Raw genomic sequence first — 19274 nt, forward strand, 5'->3', positions numbered from 1 at the left:
TATCATCTCGCACAGTAACGGAAGTCTTGGCTCAAACTCATGCCAGCGATTTTGAAGATGACATGAATGAGCCAGAATTCAAACCCAGAGATTATACGCCCAACCAAAGTCCTCCACCGTTAACCCCTCAAAACTACTATCACATTTGAGAGACGGAAAACCGCTCCTCTAGAAATTTTAGAAAAATGTCTTACACTTACACGGTGAAGTTTAAAGATTTCAAGTCCAAAGTAACGTTGGAGAAGGCAGAGGGTTCATCACCGAGGTGTGGGATTCTTTGTTAACCACACTGAAACGGCAATGTCAAGCCAAATAATAAGATCGCTAGAGACTTTCCTTTCATCTCGACAGTTTGAAGTTCCGCATTTGGATCGAGTTTAGCAGCCCAGCAGAATTAACACCTTCCAAAGTCATCGTAAAGATTCAGCACGTACAACAATCCAACGATACGTTTCACATCGCCGATGGAAAGGCAACACTTTACATGACCCACATGTCTCTTCCCCTAAGGAACAGGATGCACAAAGGTGTTATTGGTTGATGACCTTCGCAGCAGGAAAACGAGTCACGTCCGAATTAACAATGCTCAAGACGAACATATTCCGACAAGAATGACACAGTTGAATGGTAAAGATCCTGACAAACTATTAAAAAATCGAACCAAGCCAAAGAACGAAGAGATGCAAAACTTCTGTTGCAGCAAATAGGGCTACCTATAGGCACACCCTGCGGCATTCCTGAAATGCAACAATTGAAAGACGTGTTGGCTCCACGCTACACTTTGAAAATACACCCTCAAGAAGTACGTGGACCTCTATTATTTCGAGGCAAATATTTCGAGACGAAACATTACTGTGAGAAATGTGACTATGGCTATAACAGTCGAGAGCAACCCAAGCATTGTGGATTGAAATGCTCAGGATGTTTGGTTGCTCAACCCTGTCTGGACAAAGGACATGAACGAGTGCGTTGTCCTGCTTGTCAGCGCACTTTCGTTAGCCCTGACTGTTACCATCAACATCTGAAGACGCATGGTTCACATCAGAAAAGTGCTTGTGAACTCCTTCGATTGTGCCCTACTTGTGAACAAGTCATACGTAGTAATAATGCCAAGGCGCACGTATGTTCAGGAAAGAAACGATGTCACATTTGTCGCCAACCGTGGACTTGGAACACGAATGCTACATTCAAAAATTCCAACCCCAACAAGAAGATGACCAGAAGAAATGGTATTTCATCTTTTTCGATTTCGAATATATGCATTAGACCGGCATTCACATTCCTCATTTCTGTGTGGCACATCAAACGTGCGAGAAGTGCATCCAAGAGCCTATCTTTAGTCATTGCCTTCACTGCATTGAGATTCCTGGAGGATGTGAAAATATCTTTCGGGGACCCAACACACTAGCTGATTTCGCCCAATGAATCTTAGACCTCATCGACGAGACGTGGAGCCAAGAGGACATCGAACGCTACGGAGATTGTCATCGCCATGCTATAGTGATGGCAAACAATTTCTTGGGGTACGATGGATAGTTTCTTCTCGGATACTTCTGCGGAACAAAGTACCGAACGTCTGAACGTGACTTTGAACGGAGCCAAAATCATTTCCGTGCAAGTGGGACAAGTACAGTTTGAAGATTCGATGAGTTACTTGACTATGACATTGAGAAAAATGCCTTAAACGTTTCGAATGACAGAAATGGCCTAAGGCTACGTTCCACACTTTTTCAATACCGAAGCAAATCAACATGTCGTTCTGTCCCACTTTCATGAGGATCACTACTACGACCCGACAATATACACATCGAACAACGAGAAGCTTTCTACGCTCGGTACCACACTCGGACCCTTTCGAATTTCAGGAATAAATGTTAAAGTATTGCCGTTCCGATGTGGTCATTTTACGGCGTTGCTGTGGAAAATTTCGAGAAATATTCATGAAGCACGGAGGGATCGATCCTTTGAAAGAAGCCTGCACTATCGCCTAAGCGAGTTCCTTAGTGTACCGCCAACGATTCATGCTTCAAAACACACTGGCTGTCATAAGCCCTCAAACGACGAATTTTGTCAAACATCAATACTCTGTCAAAGCCCTACGCTGGCTACATTACTTTTATGACGAAACGTAGGAGGCCAGAAGACCATCGGAAGGTATTCGGTGGAGGGTTGGGACTTAGAAAACCCCAAGATCGTGTACGAGATCACCGGATGCTTATTTCACGTATGTCCCCTCTTCTACCCTCAACGTGACACTAAAAATCAATTTTTACAACATACCATGGAAGACGTTCACCAGGCCACTTATCAGCGATGCTTGAAGTTTGAAATAGAATAGCAAGGATACCAAGTGGTGGAAATTTGGGAACACGAGTACGATCACCGTTTGAAAACCGATCCCGAGTTTAAATGTATCGTGGAAAGTTACGAGTTGGTGGACCCTCTGATTCCGCGGGACAGTTTGTACGGAGGACAGATGAATGCCACATGTTTGCTGTACCACGCCGACGAGGAGAAAGGAGAAGAAAACAGATACTTGGACGTGTGTTTGCTGCATCCATACGAATGCACATTTTGTTGCTTTCCAGCAGGACACCCACAATTGCTGACCGAACACATGGACGTGGACAACATTCGACAATACGAAGGATTGATGAAGTGCAAAGTCTTGCCTCCAATGGACTTGTACCATCCCGTTTAACCTAACTACAGCCACGGAAAACTGATGTTTCCCTTGTGTCTTACTTTTGCCTAAACTCGCAATCAAGACCAGACTTGTCAGTACACCCAGGAATAACACGTCTTGACAGGAATGTGGGTCAGGTGGAGTTATTCAAAGCTCTGGACTTGGGATACCAACTGTTAGAAGTGTACGAAATTTACCACTTTCCCAAGACAGAAAAATACCACAAGGGCGACGAAACTGAGAAAGGCATTTTTCTGCAGATGACGTGGGTGCTTTTTTGAAAATGAAGCAAGAAGCCAGCGGCTATCCTTCCTGGTGCCACACTCCTGAAGACCAAAAGGAATTCGAAGAGAAATACTGGGAGCAGGAAGACATCACTTTAGACCACATCGAGAAAAACGAAGGAAGGCGATCGCTTGCCAAAGTGATGTTAAATTGCTTGTGGGTTAAAATGGCACAACGGCCGTGTTTCAATAAGAGGGATCATTTGACAGAACGTTTCCGCTACTTCCAGATGATTAACGGCAAAACTAAATGCATGAAACACGCGGACGCCCGAGGACTTCATATTAGTCAATTACGAGAAAGAACTGGACTTTGTAGAAACTGACGAATTTGGAAATGACATCATTGCAGTTTACTTGACAGCCCACAATCGGTTAAAAATGTACGAAGCTTAGGAACTGTTAGGATATCGTGTCCTGTATTTTGACACGGACAGTTGCATTTACATCGATTGGCTGGGTCACCGGCCCCCTGACATCGAAAGTGACCGTTTAGGAGTCTGCACGGACAAGCACTCCGACGACAAGATTATAAGTTTTGCTAGTGGCGGTCCTAAACATTACGGCTACGAATACGGGGATCCATAAGGAAATGTGAACACGGAGCGTTAAGTGAAATGGTTGACTCTCAATTATCGCAACAGTCGACTGGTGGGCTTTGGCGTATTGAAAGAAACCTTGCAGTCTGGACAGGATGAAAACTTTAAAGGGACCACCTGCGAACCGCACAAAATTGTACGTTTACCCACACACCAAATCGTCAGTCGGCCATTTGGAAAAAGTGTATAAAATCGTATAATAGAAGCGAGTGCGACTTCCCAATTACTTCACTTTGCCGTATGGACACGTCGGTATTGGTCAGCATATAAAAAGGGAAAACTTCCAAGACCAATAGTTCATTGTAACTATAAAGGCCAAGAGTTGTGATCCTAAATTCAAACGTCCAGTGAAAAAGGTAACTTTCAAACCTGTATTAATGACAGTGCCAGAAAAGAACCCGTCATCGAGGACAACCACTCCCTTCAGAGCAGGACTGTCATGACCGTTCCCGAAAGACCATTCCGAGAGGCCACATGTGCGGCTCTACCAAATATAGAGACTTTAAAACATTACACACTGTCCCTAGAACACCTTCGTTACCAAAACTATGTTGTACAGTGACTTGTTTATATTCCACTTTATACGTTGTGATCTGTATTTTATCGCTGTACTATACTATTTGGCTTTTATGTATTTTTGATTTTCGTGTTGTTCCATTTTAACTTGCAATAAACGTGTCCTGAAAAAAGTATAAACAATCTTGTCTTGCCTGCCTTCGTGTCAAAAGTGACATTCCTCGCACTACTATGGCTACCTTTGCTGTCTCTGCTCCCTCTTCCTCCACTTTCAAAGTCATCGACGAACACTTAGATCGTGCCAGTTGGGAGGCCTTGTATATTCGCCATCCCCTTAACGTTAATTGACGGACCCAGAGGTTCAGGAAAACTGAATTTATCATCATTTAATCGTTCGTCCACCTCAACGGATCGTGTGGTGTTACGAAGAGTGGAAATCAGCGTAGAGTCTCTTGCGAGAAAGTCAAGGCACTTCCATCGCGTTTGTGGTAGGCATTCCTAGTGAAGACGACACCATCGTGTCTGATCCCAGTTAAACTCATCTATTCATATTCGCCGACATGTTATGAGAAGACGAAGAAGAAATTAAACTGTGGTTTACATGCAAAGGGCATCATCGGAATGCCAGTGTCATTTACATCACTCAAAATTTGATTCAACAAAGTAAAGCCCATCGCGCCATTAGTAACACTGCTCATTACGTGGTCTTGTTTAAAAGCCCAGGATATAAATCGCAAGTGCAAGTCTTAGCCAGCCAGTTAGGAATGCCTTGGAGGACTCGTGCGCATAACGATGCCACTCAAACTCTTCACGCATATTTACTCGTGGATTTAATACCCACCACCCCGGATTATTTGTGATTTCGTGCCCATCTGTTTCACGACTGGTGCCAAGACTGAGGGACTGTCGTGTACACGTCCCAATAAACAAACATCTATAAAAAGCTCGGACACTTTGAGTCTGTTTCACACCTCGTCAACATGACGTCCCTTCAGTCTCATATTCCCGTCAAATTGGTTCGAGCCTTGTACGCCATCAGTCGCGAAAAACTTCACAAATACGTGTTCGTGTCTTAGAAGCCAGTCTCAGAGAAGTCTTACGATGGTTTACGGTTACAGCACGTCAATTCTTGCAAGGCATCTTTCACATCCCACATCAAACCAAACTTTTTTTTGTTGTTGAGAGGAACAAAGTAGCCTTGACGTACTTGGACGATCCTCGCATCGACATTCAAACCAGAAAGCAAATCATTTTGAAACCCGGAGGTAGCAGTTCTCTAGGAGGTGTCACCATTCGCTCGCTCATAAAATGTAATTCCAATGCCCACAAAGTTCTCCCCAAATATAAACATTCCCAAAAAAGCCTAACGGTTCCAAAAGAAGAAAAAGCAGTGGTTTCAAGACTAGGTCACATCAACATAAAAAAATACAAAAGAAAAGAAAAGCCAACAGAAAAGACTCCAGAAAACAGATTCTTCCCGCAAGAGGTCACGACCTACAGCGACGGTGACCGCGTCTCCAGTAGCCTCTGTTTCTTACACTTCTGATGCCTGCCAAACCCAATTTGACAGCCGTTCTTCATAATAAACGGAAACAGCTGTCTTGAAGAAATCATCTACAATATCTTTGAACTTTGAACTGTCTTTGTTAGCATAACACGAATTATATATGTTAAGCTTTCCCAGAGTATACCAGCGTGTAGCTCCTTTCTCTGTGTGATGAATCTTTTGACATTTTACAAACTCCAGATGAGGATAACCTTGAAACATACTGATAGTTTCTATCACACCAATAAATGGCGTGAAATCCATTCCTGCTGTAAAATAATAACCGGAAACAGCTGTCTTGAAGAAATCATCTACAATATCTTTGAACTTTGAATTGTCTTTGTTAGCATAACACGAATTATATATGTTAACCTTTCCCAGAGGATACCATTGTGTAGCTCCTTTCTCTGTGTGACTAATCTTTTGTCCTTTTACAACCTTCAGATGAGGATAATCTTGAAACATACTGATATTAGAAATTGCAGTAGCATCAGCAATTCCTGTAGCTTCATAATCTGTATTAGCTTTCAAAGTATATACAAACTCTTTCGGATAACCCTATTTCACACGAGGTAAGAATCCATCACCTTGATTTTTAACCAGTAATGTTTAATAGTAAAGTTATGGTCACCATGTAGAGTGGGATCCTACCACTTATCCAACTTGAATACACTGCTTAACACATAAAATCCTTTTTTACTACTCTCTTCATCCCTAGCAATAGGTTTCGAATACAAGAACTCCGTTGCGTAGCAATGTTGATTCCTCTTAAACCAGGAAGTAGGTTCATTGTCACGTGATGGCTCAGGATTGTTACTTAAATAAAACACACCAGTTTCTTGAAGGAATTGGTTCATATAAATATAACGGCTCAGAAATTCTTCTGTAGACTTTACATAACTCATCTTCGTAATTTTATTTTAGACGGAGATTGATCAGTAGAATCTACTTCAGAATCGTCCTAAATGTGGCTGAAGCAAATATGGGATATATCTGCGTGAGTTTTAGGCTTTTTTGGTCATTACCCGGTTAGCATCCTTTGAATTAACATGGCCTGGATTGGAGTGAATATTCCATTACGCGATAGGAATGTAGCTATTGATATGTAAAGCTAACCAATGTAATAACAAGAATATATCGTCAAGTTTCATTACAAATCAAGAGGAAAGGACATGTCTAAGCTAGTGAATAAAGATAATCTTGGCCGAGAGTTGCATAGGAGAAAGGTAGCTCAAGTGAACAAGGATATTCGATTCATATTTGTTAGAACTTTCTTTTGGAGACCGTACTTGTCAAGAACATGTTTGACAGCTCAAAATAGCACTCCAGAAAATCTTTGCTCAGCAACGATATCTCCTTTTGTTAGTCACTTCCTCTTTATCTTTGACCACGATGCCAACCAACCCTGATTTAACATTCGTGTTCCCTCATTTGATATTTTAACAAAAATACTAAACCCCTTTCTTAAAGAACTTCTTCGACAGCAGCGACGATATTCTTGCTGATAACGCTGATTCTACAGCTGATGTAGATGTAAGACAAAAGTAAAAAACAGAGCAGGTGTGTTTTAAAGTTTACTGAATTATCTAAACAACAACTATCAAATCCCTATATTCTACTTCTTTTTAGGATGATCGTTTGGGATACGTCACATTTTCTAAAGTCGAAATGCCTACAAACGATATAAAGTTATGTGACTTTTGTTTTATGACACTTGGACAGGCTCTACACTTTACCAGTGTCACGAGAAAAGCATCTGTTCAAGTTATGCCACTTTTGAAATCCCGCACACACTTGCAATTTGACCTGAAAATCTGTACTTCTTTATTTGTGGATATCCCACAGACCTGTTCCAGCATATAGAGCTGATTAAGAACTTTAGGAATGTCCCCTAATTGTTTATACAGAAATGCCAACGCTTTGATGTGTATTTTCTTTTCTCACCCATTATTAGTGTTTACGTATGTTCCCAAAAGATAAAAACAATTTTGAAAAAATAGTTTTCAATTGAGGTTTCTCTTTGTTTATACATTTTGTCAAGTTGTTGGTGTTTGGCAGATTACATCCATATACCTTCTCAAAGGGAGAGGCATTTCTACACATGGCATTGCCTTTGATAAATTTGTTTTTTGTTTGGTTAGTCATCGTTCATCTTTAATATTAGTTTTTAAATCATTTCTTTTTATAGAAGATTTAAGGCGTTCAATTATTGTAATGTTATTTATGTTGTTTATTCGGTTGCTAAATATATATATAGCAAAGTGCTGAAGTTTGTTCAGTTTTCTTATTTCAAGCCCTACAAAAAATACCAAGTTTGTCTTGAAAGAACATTGAAAGTTTCCCGGACGTGAATGAAAACACCCCGTTTGTTACTGCAGTTAGATATTATTGTGTTCATTCTAATCATGCTTGCCTTATATCTTTGTGTTTTAGAGGTCATATTTATTCTTAAATAAATATACCAATCAATAGAGAGGCAGCTTGGGTCATTATCCTTGAGGTTCACTGAACGTTATCTTCTTTACTTCATACAAACAAAAAAAATACCATACCACTCAATACTGTTACACTTCTGACTCTGTCATGATAGTGTGACTGTGAATGTCAAAATGTTTATGTGAGGAAAAAAAGATAGTTGTCAGTTTCAAAACGCGGACCAGTACTGTGCCCGTTCAGTAGTTGATGTGGTAAGAAGAAATGGTACCACACACAACAGAGGGACTTAAGTTCACATCCAGTCTGTCTGCACTACAATAGTAACAACGCAAGAGCGTAGGCATTATTGTGCCACACTGCCTTGGAACAAAACAATGCATCACTCGTTGCAAGCCATTTCATTAGATAGACTTCTTTTCTTACTGCGTTGGCTTCGAATTGACTTCAATAGCTCTTCACACAGGCCATGTTTTCTTTTGGATTTCGTCGCTAGGCGGTTTACAAAAATAATTAAAAAATTAAACTAATGCACGAGCAATCGTACCATGGGCGATCCATGGAAATTGTGTCAATCGTATTGTAAAATGCCTCAAGGAATGTTTTATTGTACTATTCTGTGAGACTGTTTTAGTCGCATTCGTCATCAATTCACTCTGTTTTGTTCGTTTCTTTTTAATGGAGAATTTTTCTTATGGATTTGGTAATCTAAGTTAAATGTGTGTTTCGAACAAAACTTTTTTAGCGAATATTTACCATAAAAAACAAACATAAGTGTCTTCATACTTTATAAAAGTAGGAATAAGTTAGTCTCTCTCTCTCTCTCTCCGTCGTAATAAGTTTGATTGAGATCCTAATGGTATTTGTTCCGTTTGAAGATGCCTCGCCAAAAATGTGATCAACAGTTACCATAATTATGTGAACTTTACTGTTTGTCATCCATGATTTTAAAAACGTACACCCTTACAAATTGTAAGTCAGTAGATAGTTGGATGAGATAAAATCTTGAGTTAACAAGCTTGTACAATTCAGATATTTTAGCTTTATCCTTATTTTGGCACTGCAATGTGTTACAGAATAAATTTCTAGCATTAGATTTACAGTTTTTCACAAAGGAAAGAAACTCACGACTTTTCCAAGAAAGACGCGAGTGACATTATACTGTATAACCCTGCGTAGGGATATGTTAAGCAAATGTTAGGCAGTCGGTCAACAATAAATATCTTACTACCTTTTTATGAAATTGATGAATTAATGAAAACAATGAACATATTTCACATATAATATATGGTTTTCTTAATTGTCTTTGTCCTATAATACCGCAAACAAATAACAGAACCAAAAATGGTGTGCTTTTTTCTGGATTGTTTTGCCATTCTTTCTTTGTCTCTCGAATTTAATGCTAAATCTTTCTGCCCATCTATCAAAATACTAGTCTCCAGACTTACTGTCATCTAATGCAGTAACAATTGTGTGTGTGCGTGCGTAAGTGTGTGTGTGTGTGTATGTGTGTGTGTTTTATCTTAACAAAGATCTTGTTCCTACACTATGTGGATGGCAAATAATGTGGCTTTGTTCCTTCCCTTCTGTGTTGATAGTAGATAGTGGGGTTATTTTCTTCCCCTCCTATGTTGATAGTAGGTATTGGCTTTTTTCTTCCCTTCTGTGTTGATAGTAGATATTATGTGTGTGCGTGTGTATGTTTATGTGTGTGTGTTTGTAAGTATGCGCGTAAGTATGTGTGTGTGTGTGTGTGTGTTTTATCTTAACAAAGATCTTGTTCCTACACTATGTGGATGACGAATAATGTAATTTTGTTCCTTCCCTTCTGAACCAACGGTACCTAAAGTTGTCAAAGTTGGTTTCCTACAAGTTAAGGTACCAAATACATACCAAATCCCCTCCGATGCTACAAATGTCAAAAATACGGTCATCATGAAGACCGCTGTTCCAGAAACCAAATATGTGGACGATGTGGAGACCCTTCTCATCGGGAATCCGAGTGCAAAGCCACTCCGCATTGTGTCAACTGCGGCAAGGAACACCATGCAAATTCAAAAGATTGCGATACATGGAAACAGGAGAAGGAAATCGAAAGGGTCAAATATACATCCAACATTCATATCCAGAGGCCAGGAAGCTTGTACAAGCTAGAACATCACTTCCCGGCCCATCCTTCTCATCTATAGTGAAGAGCAACCAAAAAGCAACGAAAGAAGCCCAAACCCAAACAGACCCACCTGAATCCCCTTCCGTCTCAAACATTCCGCGTTACAAACCCCAGAAAAACTCAACATCGACACAAACAACATTCAACAATCCTCCAACACCAAGATCACCAAACAGTAAAAAAAAGTCGACAACAAATAGGCAGCAAAAAGGGTCTGATGATCCAATAAAACTGCACAATAGGTTTGGAGACTTTGAGGATATGGATGCAGAAGAATCTGCTCCATGTCCTCAAGGTAGCTCCAGACCTAATACCAAAAAATATACCCCCGTACTTCCTCCAGATAAATAACCAAACAGATTGCCTCCGCGAAAGGTCTAACATAGCTCCAGAATCTTCAGTATATAAAGTTGTAATGAAGAACACCATTTTACAATGGAACTGTAGAGGACTTAAAGCCAACTACAGTGATATTCTTCTGCTTTTAAACGAATATGATCCTGCAGTACTATGTCTTCAGGAAACATTTTTGAAAAATACAGATAACATCACACTTAAAAACTACTCCCTGTTTAACGACTACTCTCAAATTGTTGACAGGGCCACAGGAGGAGTCTCTGTTATTGTGAACAACAGAGCCCCTCATAGCGTCATCCCTTTAAACACAAATTTACAAGCCATTGCTGTAAGCGTCACTCTTCATCGAGTGAATACATTTTGCTCTATTTACTTACCACCAAACACTAACCTAGTTCCAAACGAATTAGACGCCCTTGTTCAACAACTTCCCGCGCCATTTATTTTACTCGGGGATTTTCATGCCCACAACATTTTATGGGGATCAAATCATATAAGTGACAGAGGTCACAAAGTTGAAGACTTTATTTCTAGACACGATCTGTGTCTATATAACACCAAAACACCAACATATTTACACCCAGGCACGGGTACATACACATGCATCGATTTGACAATTTGTTCTCCTTCGCTGCTTTTGGGTTATGAATGGAAGGTCGCTGATGACCTACACAGCAGTGATCACTTCCCAATCTCCCTTGCAAATCTTAACTCTTCAATTAATGAAGTAATTCCACAATGGAATTTAAAGAAGGCCGACTGGGCCAAGTTTGAAACACTCTGTAAAACTAGGCTGAATGAGGATACAGTTTTCAATGTTAACGACCCGGTTCAGCATTTTACATCTATTTTAATAGAGATTGCAGAAGAATCCGTTCCCAAGTCCTCGCCGTGTTGTAAAAGAACCCAAAAACCTTGGGTCACTAAGGAATTTAAGGAAGCCATTAGACTACGCCGAGAAGCATTAAAAAAATTTAATAATCATCCGACGCCCGAAAACTTAAATATATATCGCATTGTCCGGGCCAAAGCTCGCCGCACAATCAAAGAAAGTAAAAGAGCATCATGGAAGAAATATGTTTCTTCTTTAAACTCTCGTTCCTCTGTTAAGAAAGTTTGGGACACTATACGCAAAATAAACGGAAAGAGAAAACAAAACCCTCTCCGACATCTGACACTGAACAATAACAACTTTAGTTCAAAACGTGACATTGCAAATACTCTTGCTGACAGTTTCTCGAAAAATTCCTCATCATCTAATTATTCAGAAGCCTTCCGAAAACTTAAAAGTCAAAAAGAAAAGTCACGTTTAAAATTCACATCCAACAACTCGGAAAGTTATAATCAATTGTTCTCAATATCGGAGCTTAGGGAGGCTTTAGATAAGGCCCATGATACACCCGCTGGGCCTGACGAAATACATTACCAGTTTTTGAAACACCTTCCAGAATCATCATTAACATCTCTTTTGAAACTCTTCAATGATTTATGGTTTACTGGTAATGTACCAAACATCTGGAGAGAAGCAACTGTAATACCAGTCCCAAAACCCGGTAAAGATAGCGAAGACCCCAACAGTTATCGACCAAATGCACTCACAAGCTGTGTGTGCAAAACAATGGAACTAATGATCAATTCTCGGCTTGTCTGGTACTTGGAAACTAACAATTTAATATCTCCTTTCCAAAGTGGCTTTCGATATGGCCGGAGCACCAATGATCATCTGGTTAGACTGGAAACATTTATTCGCGATGCATTTATTAAGAAAGAACATTTAGTAGCGGTTTTCTTGGATTTAGAAAAGGCCTATGACACGACATGGAAGTACGGGATACTAAATGACCTGCACGATCTAGGTCTAAAAGGCCGTCTGCCCTCTTTCATATCCAACTTTCTCTCCGACAGAGAATTCAAGGTACGAGTGGGCTCTACCCTCTCAGATCTGCACGAGCAAGAGATGGGTGTGCCCCAGGGCAGTATTTTATCTGTGACTCTTTAACATCAAAATTAATAGCATCACCAAGTGTTTGACTCCTGGTGTGGATTGCTCGCTATATGTTGATGATTTTCTCATATGTTATCGATCGAAGCACATGCATACAATTGAAAGACAACTTCAGCAAAATATAAACAAGATTCAAAATTGGGCCAGTGCAAACGGTTTCAAATTCTCGAAGTCCAAAACAGTATGCATGCATTTCTGTCAGTTACGAAGACATCACGACGAACCTCACATCACGCTGGACGGAACACCTATTCCAGTTGTTGAGGAAACAAAATTTTTTGGTATTATCTTTGACAGAAGACTGACTTTTATTCCACACCTAAAGAACTTGAAAGCTAAATGCTCAAAAGCACTTGACCTACTTAAAGTAGTAGCGCACACTGACTGGGGTGCTGATAGAAAAGTCATACTCAATTTATATAGAACGTTTATACGGTCCAAACTGGACTATGGTTGTGTTGTGTATGGTTCAGCCAGAAATTCATATCTTAAAATGCTTGACCCAATTCATCATCAGGGAGTAAGACTGGCTCTGGGAGCATTTAAAACATCCCCGTGTGGAAGCCTACTAGCTGAAGCGAATGAACCACCGTTATCGCATCGTAGAGAAATGCTTTCCGCACAGTACGCTCTCAAATTAAAATCAAACCTTCTGAATCCTGCTTTCTCGGCTGTTTTTCAAACCAAATACAAAACCTTATACGAAAACGAACCAAACGCCATACCTTCCTTTGGCATTAGAATATCATCCAGCCTTGACAGCACAAAAATTGATCTTTCTACAATTCAGAAAACGTCCATCTCCGAAACACCACCCTGGCTACTTAAACAACCCAAAGTACTTTTTACGCTACACGATGGAAAAAAATCAGAGACAAACCCTTCCGTCTTCCACAGCTGTTATCAAGAACTTCTCACCGAATATAAAAGCTACACAAGAATTTATACCGACGGCTCATAGGATGAGGAAAAGGCTGCTGCAGCCTTTGTTTGTGGAAATCACACAACGCAAGTTCGCTTACCAAATGGAACATCAATTTTTACAGCCGAAATCAGAGCAATAGACCTTGCTCTGCAACATATAGAAAAGAAACATATTTTAAACAGTATCACCTTCTCCGTCTCGCTATCAGTACTCCAGTCACTACACAATAGAAAACTGGAGAACCCATTATTGAAAAACATACTCGTCAAAAATACCGAGCTGAGTGTCTCCCACAATATAATATACTGTTGGTTACCTAGCCATATTGGTATTAAAGGTAACGAAAAAGCAGATCGCGTTGCTAAATTGGCCCTAACTCAAGAACCATCTGATTTTAAAATACCGTATACTGATTTTAAACCTTGTATCAGAAAGTTATATCGTCAGAAGTGGCAGGCATCATGGAATGATGCCGTGAATAACAAACTTCATGCCATCAAGCCAACTCTAGGAGAATGGACTCCTTCCTACAGAATCATGCGTAGAGAGGAGGTAGTCATTGCAAGAATCCGAATTGGTCATACTTATATCACCCACTCCAATCTACTAAAAGGTGAAGACCCACCAGAGTGCATTTCTTGCAATGAACCATTCACTGTCAAGCACTTTATGATAGAGCGTTTTGATTTGCAACCTACGCGCGATCGTTATTACATAGTCCATGACATGAAAGAACTTTTTGATACTATAAACATCACTCGTATTATAGAGTTCCTGAAAGCAGTAAATATTTACTCTAAACTCTAACTTTTAAGCTGTCACCTTGTGCAGTTTTATGCAATATATATACCGTCGCTTTTTAATACCTTTTCATCATTTTTCATTAAAATACAACATTTACATCCCCCGTTGATGGGGAAGCTTTATTTTTCACTGTTACCATCTTACCGTTTTAATTTCAACTATTTGTGTTTTAATATCGCTGGTCGATATGAGACTTATCATAATTTTTAAAAGATTATACCTATAACATTTTGTTTGGCGCTAAATAGCCTTACAGTGCTGATGCGCCGTTAAAACTAAAATCAATCAATCAATCCTTCCCTTCTGTGTTGATAGTAGATATTGGGTTATTTTCTTCCTCTTCTATGTTGATAGTAGATATTGGCTTTTTTCTTCCCCTTCTGTGTTGATAGTATATATATTGTGTGTACATGTATGCGTTCACGTACATTTGTGTGGATAGTAGAGTGTGTGTTTGTATGCGTTCGTGTACGTTGTGTGCATAGTATAATGATGTTTTTTTTTCTCCTTCCTGTGTGAATATAGTATAGTTTGGGATTTATTTTTTCTCTTCCCGTGTGTAGATAGTACATTTGGGTTTTGTTTATTCTCATCCTTCCGTGTGTGGATAGTATATATGGGGGTTCGATTTTTCGCTTCTTCCCGCGTGTGGATAGTATATTTTTAAAATTTGTTTTGCTCCTTATCACGTGTGGATAGTATATTTTATGTTTGTTTTTTTTTACTCGTCCCCGTGTGTGGATAGTATATTTTTGGTTTCTTGTTTTCTCCTTCCCGTGGGTGGATATTATATTTGGGGTTTGTTAAGAAAGAAAGGGAAAGAATAAGAAGTTGGTGGAGAAAAGGAAGAAATTAAGAGAACAAGAAGAAAACTTAAGTCCCTTTTCAGAGCCACTCATGTGCCTTGAAAAGATATTTATTTTCTTTGCCTAAAGAAATTCCGGGTCTTGTAGGGACTGTCATCGCAGGAAAGGACGATTGGCGGGTGGCGGGTAAATGTTGAGTGACAGAAGAATCTTTCGGGTCCCGTAGGGACTTTCATTGCTGGACAGTTCATCCTTCGTGCTTGCGTTACAATGGGTTTGAAGGTGATTTACCTTCTTTGGAATTTTCTTCTTCTGAATATGAGTCAAGGCATATGGTTTATTTATTCAGTCAATATGGGCAAGCAGATACAGAAGATACTCCATCAGGTTTGTTCAAGGATATTAAATATTTGTATTGTTTATGAACTGGCTGAACTTGCCACTCCGCTACCAGCTACCCGCTGAACTAGCTGAATTTACCCGCTACCTGCTACCCTATACAACATTCCGACTTTGCCTTGTCGGTATGCAAGCCAAATATTCCACATGTTTATTTCCCATTGACGCAAAACGTGCCCAGTGATCTTATCCGCTACCCGCTACCCTATACAACAACCCAACTTTTCCATGTCCGTATACAGTTTCAATATTCCCCTTGTTCAATTCCCATTGTCCGTAAACGTTCCCAGGGTGATCTGAAAAATATCTTCTGTATACGTTCCCAAAGTGGGTCTGTAATGTATTTTTCCATTGTCCGTAGTGTATCCCACTTAACTACTATCAGCAAAGATGCTTAATTTTAGACAATACAACCAGGACTAAAAAGTAATTATCGATTGTTTCTACTACGATGAAGAGAAATGTATGGTTGCATTCCCTATTTATTATGTAATACCACACTGACTTAGCATGGAAGACACAAATCTTGGCTGTTATTTAACAAGGATGCATTCGCTCCGCTAACAATCATTTAGAGAAGAGGAAAGAAAATCAGTTCAGACATCATTTAATGATGTAATTGATCTGTTTGTATATTAACGTGGTCACATGTACCCAGCCCTTACAATATCAAAAGTTTTAAATATTCCTCAGGCCAATATTTGCTAAAATTGTATGCCAGGTGCACAATTAAAAAAAAGTACATGGATTGAAGTGCGATTGTGTCTTGCACCTGAAGAAGTTAAGATTTTCAAACAGTAATTCTACTCGATTACGTACTTTATCGAATAACCATTTTAGAATCTAATTGTTACCGACTAAAGAAATAATCAAAGCTGAACAGCTACATGATGAAGTGATCATGAGAACCTCTCTTCTCTTGAAATATAAAAAAGGTTGTTTGGAGATGCTATTTACGGATTCTCTTGAGCGACCACAGACCACAGCAACCGTTATAGTTTCACAAGCAAATGTGCTGTCTGGGCTACATCCCTAATAGCCAGTGTGGCTAGCGGTGATGTTGCAATAATTTCAATGCGCCTGAGTTCACGAATACGTGTTTATTTGGCACTTCTCGCCGCAGCACAACTTAAATGCAATGCAGTTAATAATTATTCTTAATGTCTACTGACAGAAATTGAAAATGCCCGATGATTTCGTGCACAGATACGGGACCAAGACGTCCTGACAAATAAAAATAACGGATTTATAAATAGTAAAAATCAAGTAACTATTTCTTAGAATGCATTAATCACTCTGCCAATATTTTGCTTTTGTATGATAACTTTACTTGCGGACGCCAATGAGGTAAAGGCTTACCACTAGTTTAGGTGCACTTGCTTAAGGGTAAAAGGCATGCGGTATTAAAAGCTTGCGCCTATATTACCTGCCAAAGCCGTGTAATGTTTTTACTCCATGAACTGTATCCCAAAATAAAAATGTTGTTTCTATGAGTCGTAAGCTAAAACCATTTTGATATATCAAAATTTTGATATATCAAAATCTTGGTAGAGGCTGCTTTTTAAAATGGGGACAAATGATTCTGCCATAAAGGGAGCAAATACTTATTAATGATATTGGGAGTAATTTAGATGAAATGCATGTCATAAATGAAAAAATATTCATTCATCGTCTCATGACGCGCCAGTTATTCCACTTGTTTGCCTTTATAAATACTGTTGAGCTATTGTTTAAGTTATGAAGTTGCGGTTACATTTCTAATTTATTAAAGGACACTTTCAGTTAGATAATATATAAAAGCAATCGGTCTGTCCCTGTAATACCATTAAGCTGGAAATATTAAATTGTGTTCTTAAATGTGGGAATATAAAAGAAAAAAATATCGTGGGCTTTGTTTTGTGTTTAGAAACATTTTACGAAACCATATAGGTTATACCAGGTGGCCAGCTTATTTGGCAGAGGATGAACCCGAATGAAATCCCGATAAAGACTCAGATGCAGTCACCTTCGAGGTTTCTCGTATAGCCGTGCTGGCCGACCCGAGATATTAACCCAGGCAGACATCGGTGGTTGATGATGTCATTGACCACAACATTCGTAAACAAATTCTGGTTTCCAAACACAACGTTTGTAGAACCGGGCTTTGCTTATAGTATGAAGACCATTCTCCTTTCTGAAATCATTTTGACTTTTATACCTGACCTTGCTTGTCAAATAAAAAGCTAAAGATGTCCTTAGCGTCTTAAATGCAAGCCAACTGCAAAGTTTATTCAAAACATGTGCTGAAGTTAAGGACTTGTGTGGACGTGCCTTTTTTAATCCCTGTTACCGTGACCTTTTGATCCCAAAATGAATAGGTAATTTCAATGACTCAAATGCAAGTTTTGTCAAAGTAGGGGATACGACCGTATAAATCATGACGAAACCTCTGGCACCATTGAGCACCAAAATTGATAGGCATCTTTCTCATCTCAGATGAACATGATTGACAACGTTTGGCTAAGATATTTGGTATAAAGAAACGTTCTGGTGTAAAAAGAGTTTTATTGTTCAGTAAATGTAACCCTGACCTAGTACCTTTTATGAAAACGTTAACAATCTCTCTCCTTGCAGAAACTCAATACATATGTGCGATACTGAAATTAAAAACGGACAAGCAGGCACAATTGATGCCAGACAGCATCATAGCATAATGTTCTGTGCTTTATACAAGTTATTTAAATTTAAAATGGATCCAGCAGTATACTTAGCAGATGAAGAACACCACATATAAACTGATACTTGTGCTCAGTCTGTATTTCAAATGTGTTAAGAAAATTAGCCAAACCTTATTCTATAGAGATGACAGCATCTTGAAGTAATCTGCCTAACTGTATTTAAACTGTCTAAAAAAGTCATGCATACCTTTTTCTTGCACAGACCATTCCTGGCTAGTCAAGGAAACGTCAACACAGTGCATATGGATGTCAATGCCTTCAGTACTTGTTCTCTCGGAAATATTTACATCTTTTCCAAGAAGACGTCGTACTAATGTTGTCTTCCCGACGCCATAATGGCCAACAACCATTATCCTGATATTGTAAACCTTTTCTTTTCCATATTTCAACGCGTCTCTATACAACTTGAGAGATCTTTCATCCATTTGTAAAATTTCTGTTGGAACACCTGGACCTAAAATGAAGCAAATTAAATTCAAAATTATATTGACTCTAAGTTTATAAATAAAATCGAACAACATATATTTACGAAAATGGGCTACAGACTCATGAAAATACTACCCTTAATGATATAAACCAAAGTTATGTCTGCCACGTGGAAAAGATTCAACATTACCAAGGTACCTTAATATCAGCATTGTCCATGGCAAGGTTTGGCAACTATTTGGGACATTGTCATGCCAGCCTACACTGATTCTATATTGAAAAGAAGTCTCCCAAAGTCTTATTATTTTGATGTCGGATCTCACACGCATACAAGTACACACCCTTATATATATATATATGGTTATCTTCAAAAGAGAAAACTGAAGGGGAATGAAGTCCACAACAATACCCATGTCCAGATCCCCTGTTGAACCATGCCCATTTGCACATAATGATCACTTTGCATTTCCAGTATTTGTTCATGAGTTTATGCCCCTCGCGTGATGGTTGTTCTGGGAACTAATTGTGAGTGGCTCCCTTAGCACATGTTTGTTTGTACTACCGATGGATTTTAATATCGAATGGGATCAAGGATATAAAA

The 19274-nt window shown here is 39.2% G+C and overlaps 1 protein-coding gene across 1 annotated transcript in view; it reads right to left on the minus strand.

Moving 5' to 3' along the window:
* Positions 1–18747, minus strand: part of LOC149790485 (uncharacterized) — a 61032-nt gene extending 42285 nt beyond the window's left edge. The window contains exon 1 of the mRNA XM_089972533.1: positions 18435–18747. Within this exon, the coding sequence (XP_089828659.1) occupies positions 18435–18672 (238 nt within the window). The 5' untranslated portion in view covers positions 18673–18747. The remainder of the gene's footprint in view (positions 1–18434) is intronic.
* Between the last annotated feature and the right edge of the window lie 527 nt (positions 18748–19274).

The sequence above is a fragment of the Sinohyriopsis cumingii genome, chromosome 10, assembly GCF_028554795.1.
Source record: "Sinohyriopsis cumingii isolate HCF-2022 chromosome 10, ASM2855479v2, whole genome shotgun sequence".
NCBI classification, from domain to species: domain Eukaryota; kingdom Metazoa; phylum Mollusca; class Bivalvia; order Unionida; family Unionidae; genus Sinohyriopsis; species Sinohyriopsis cumingii.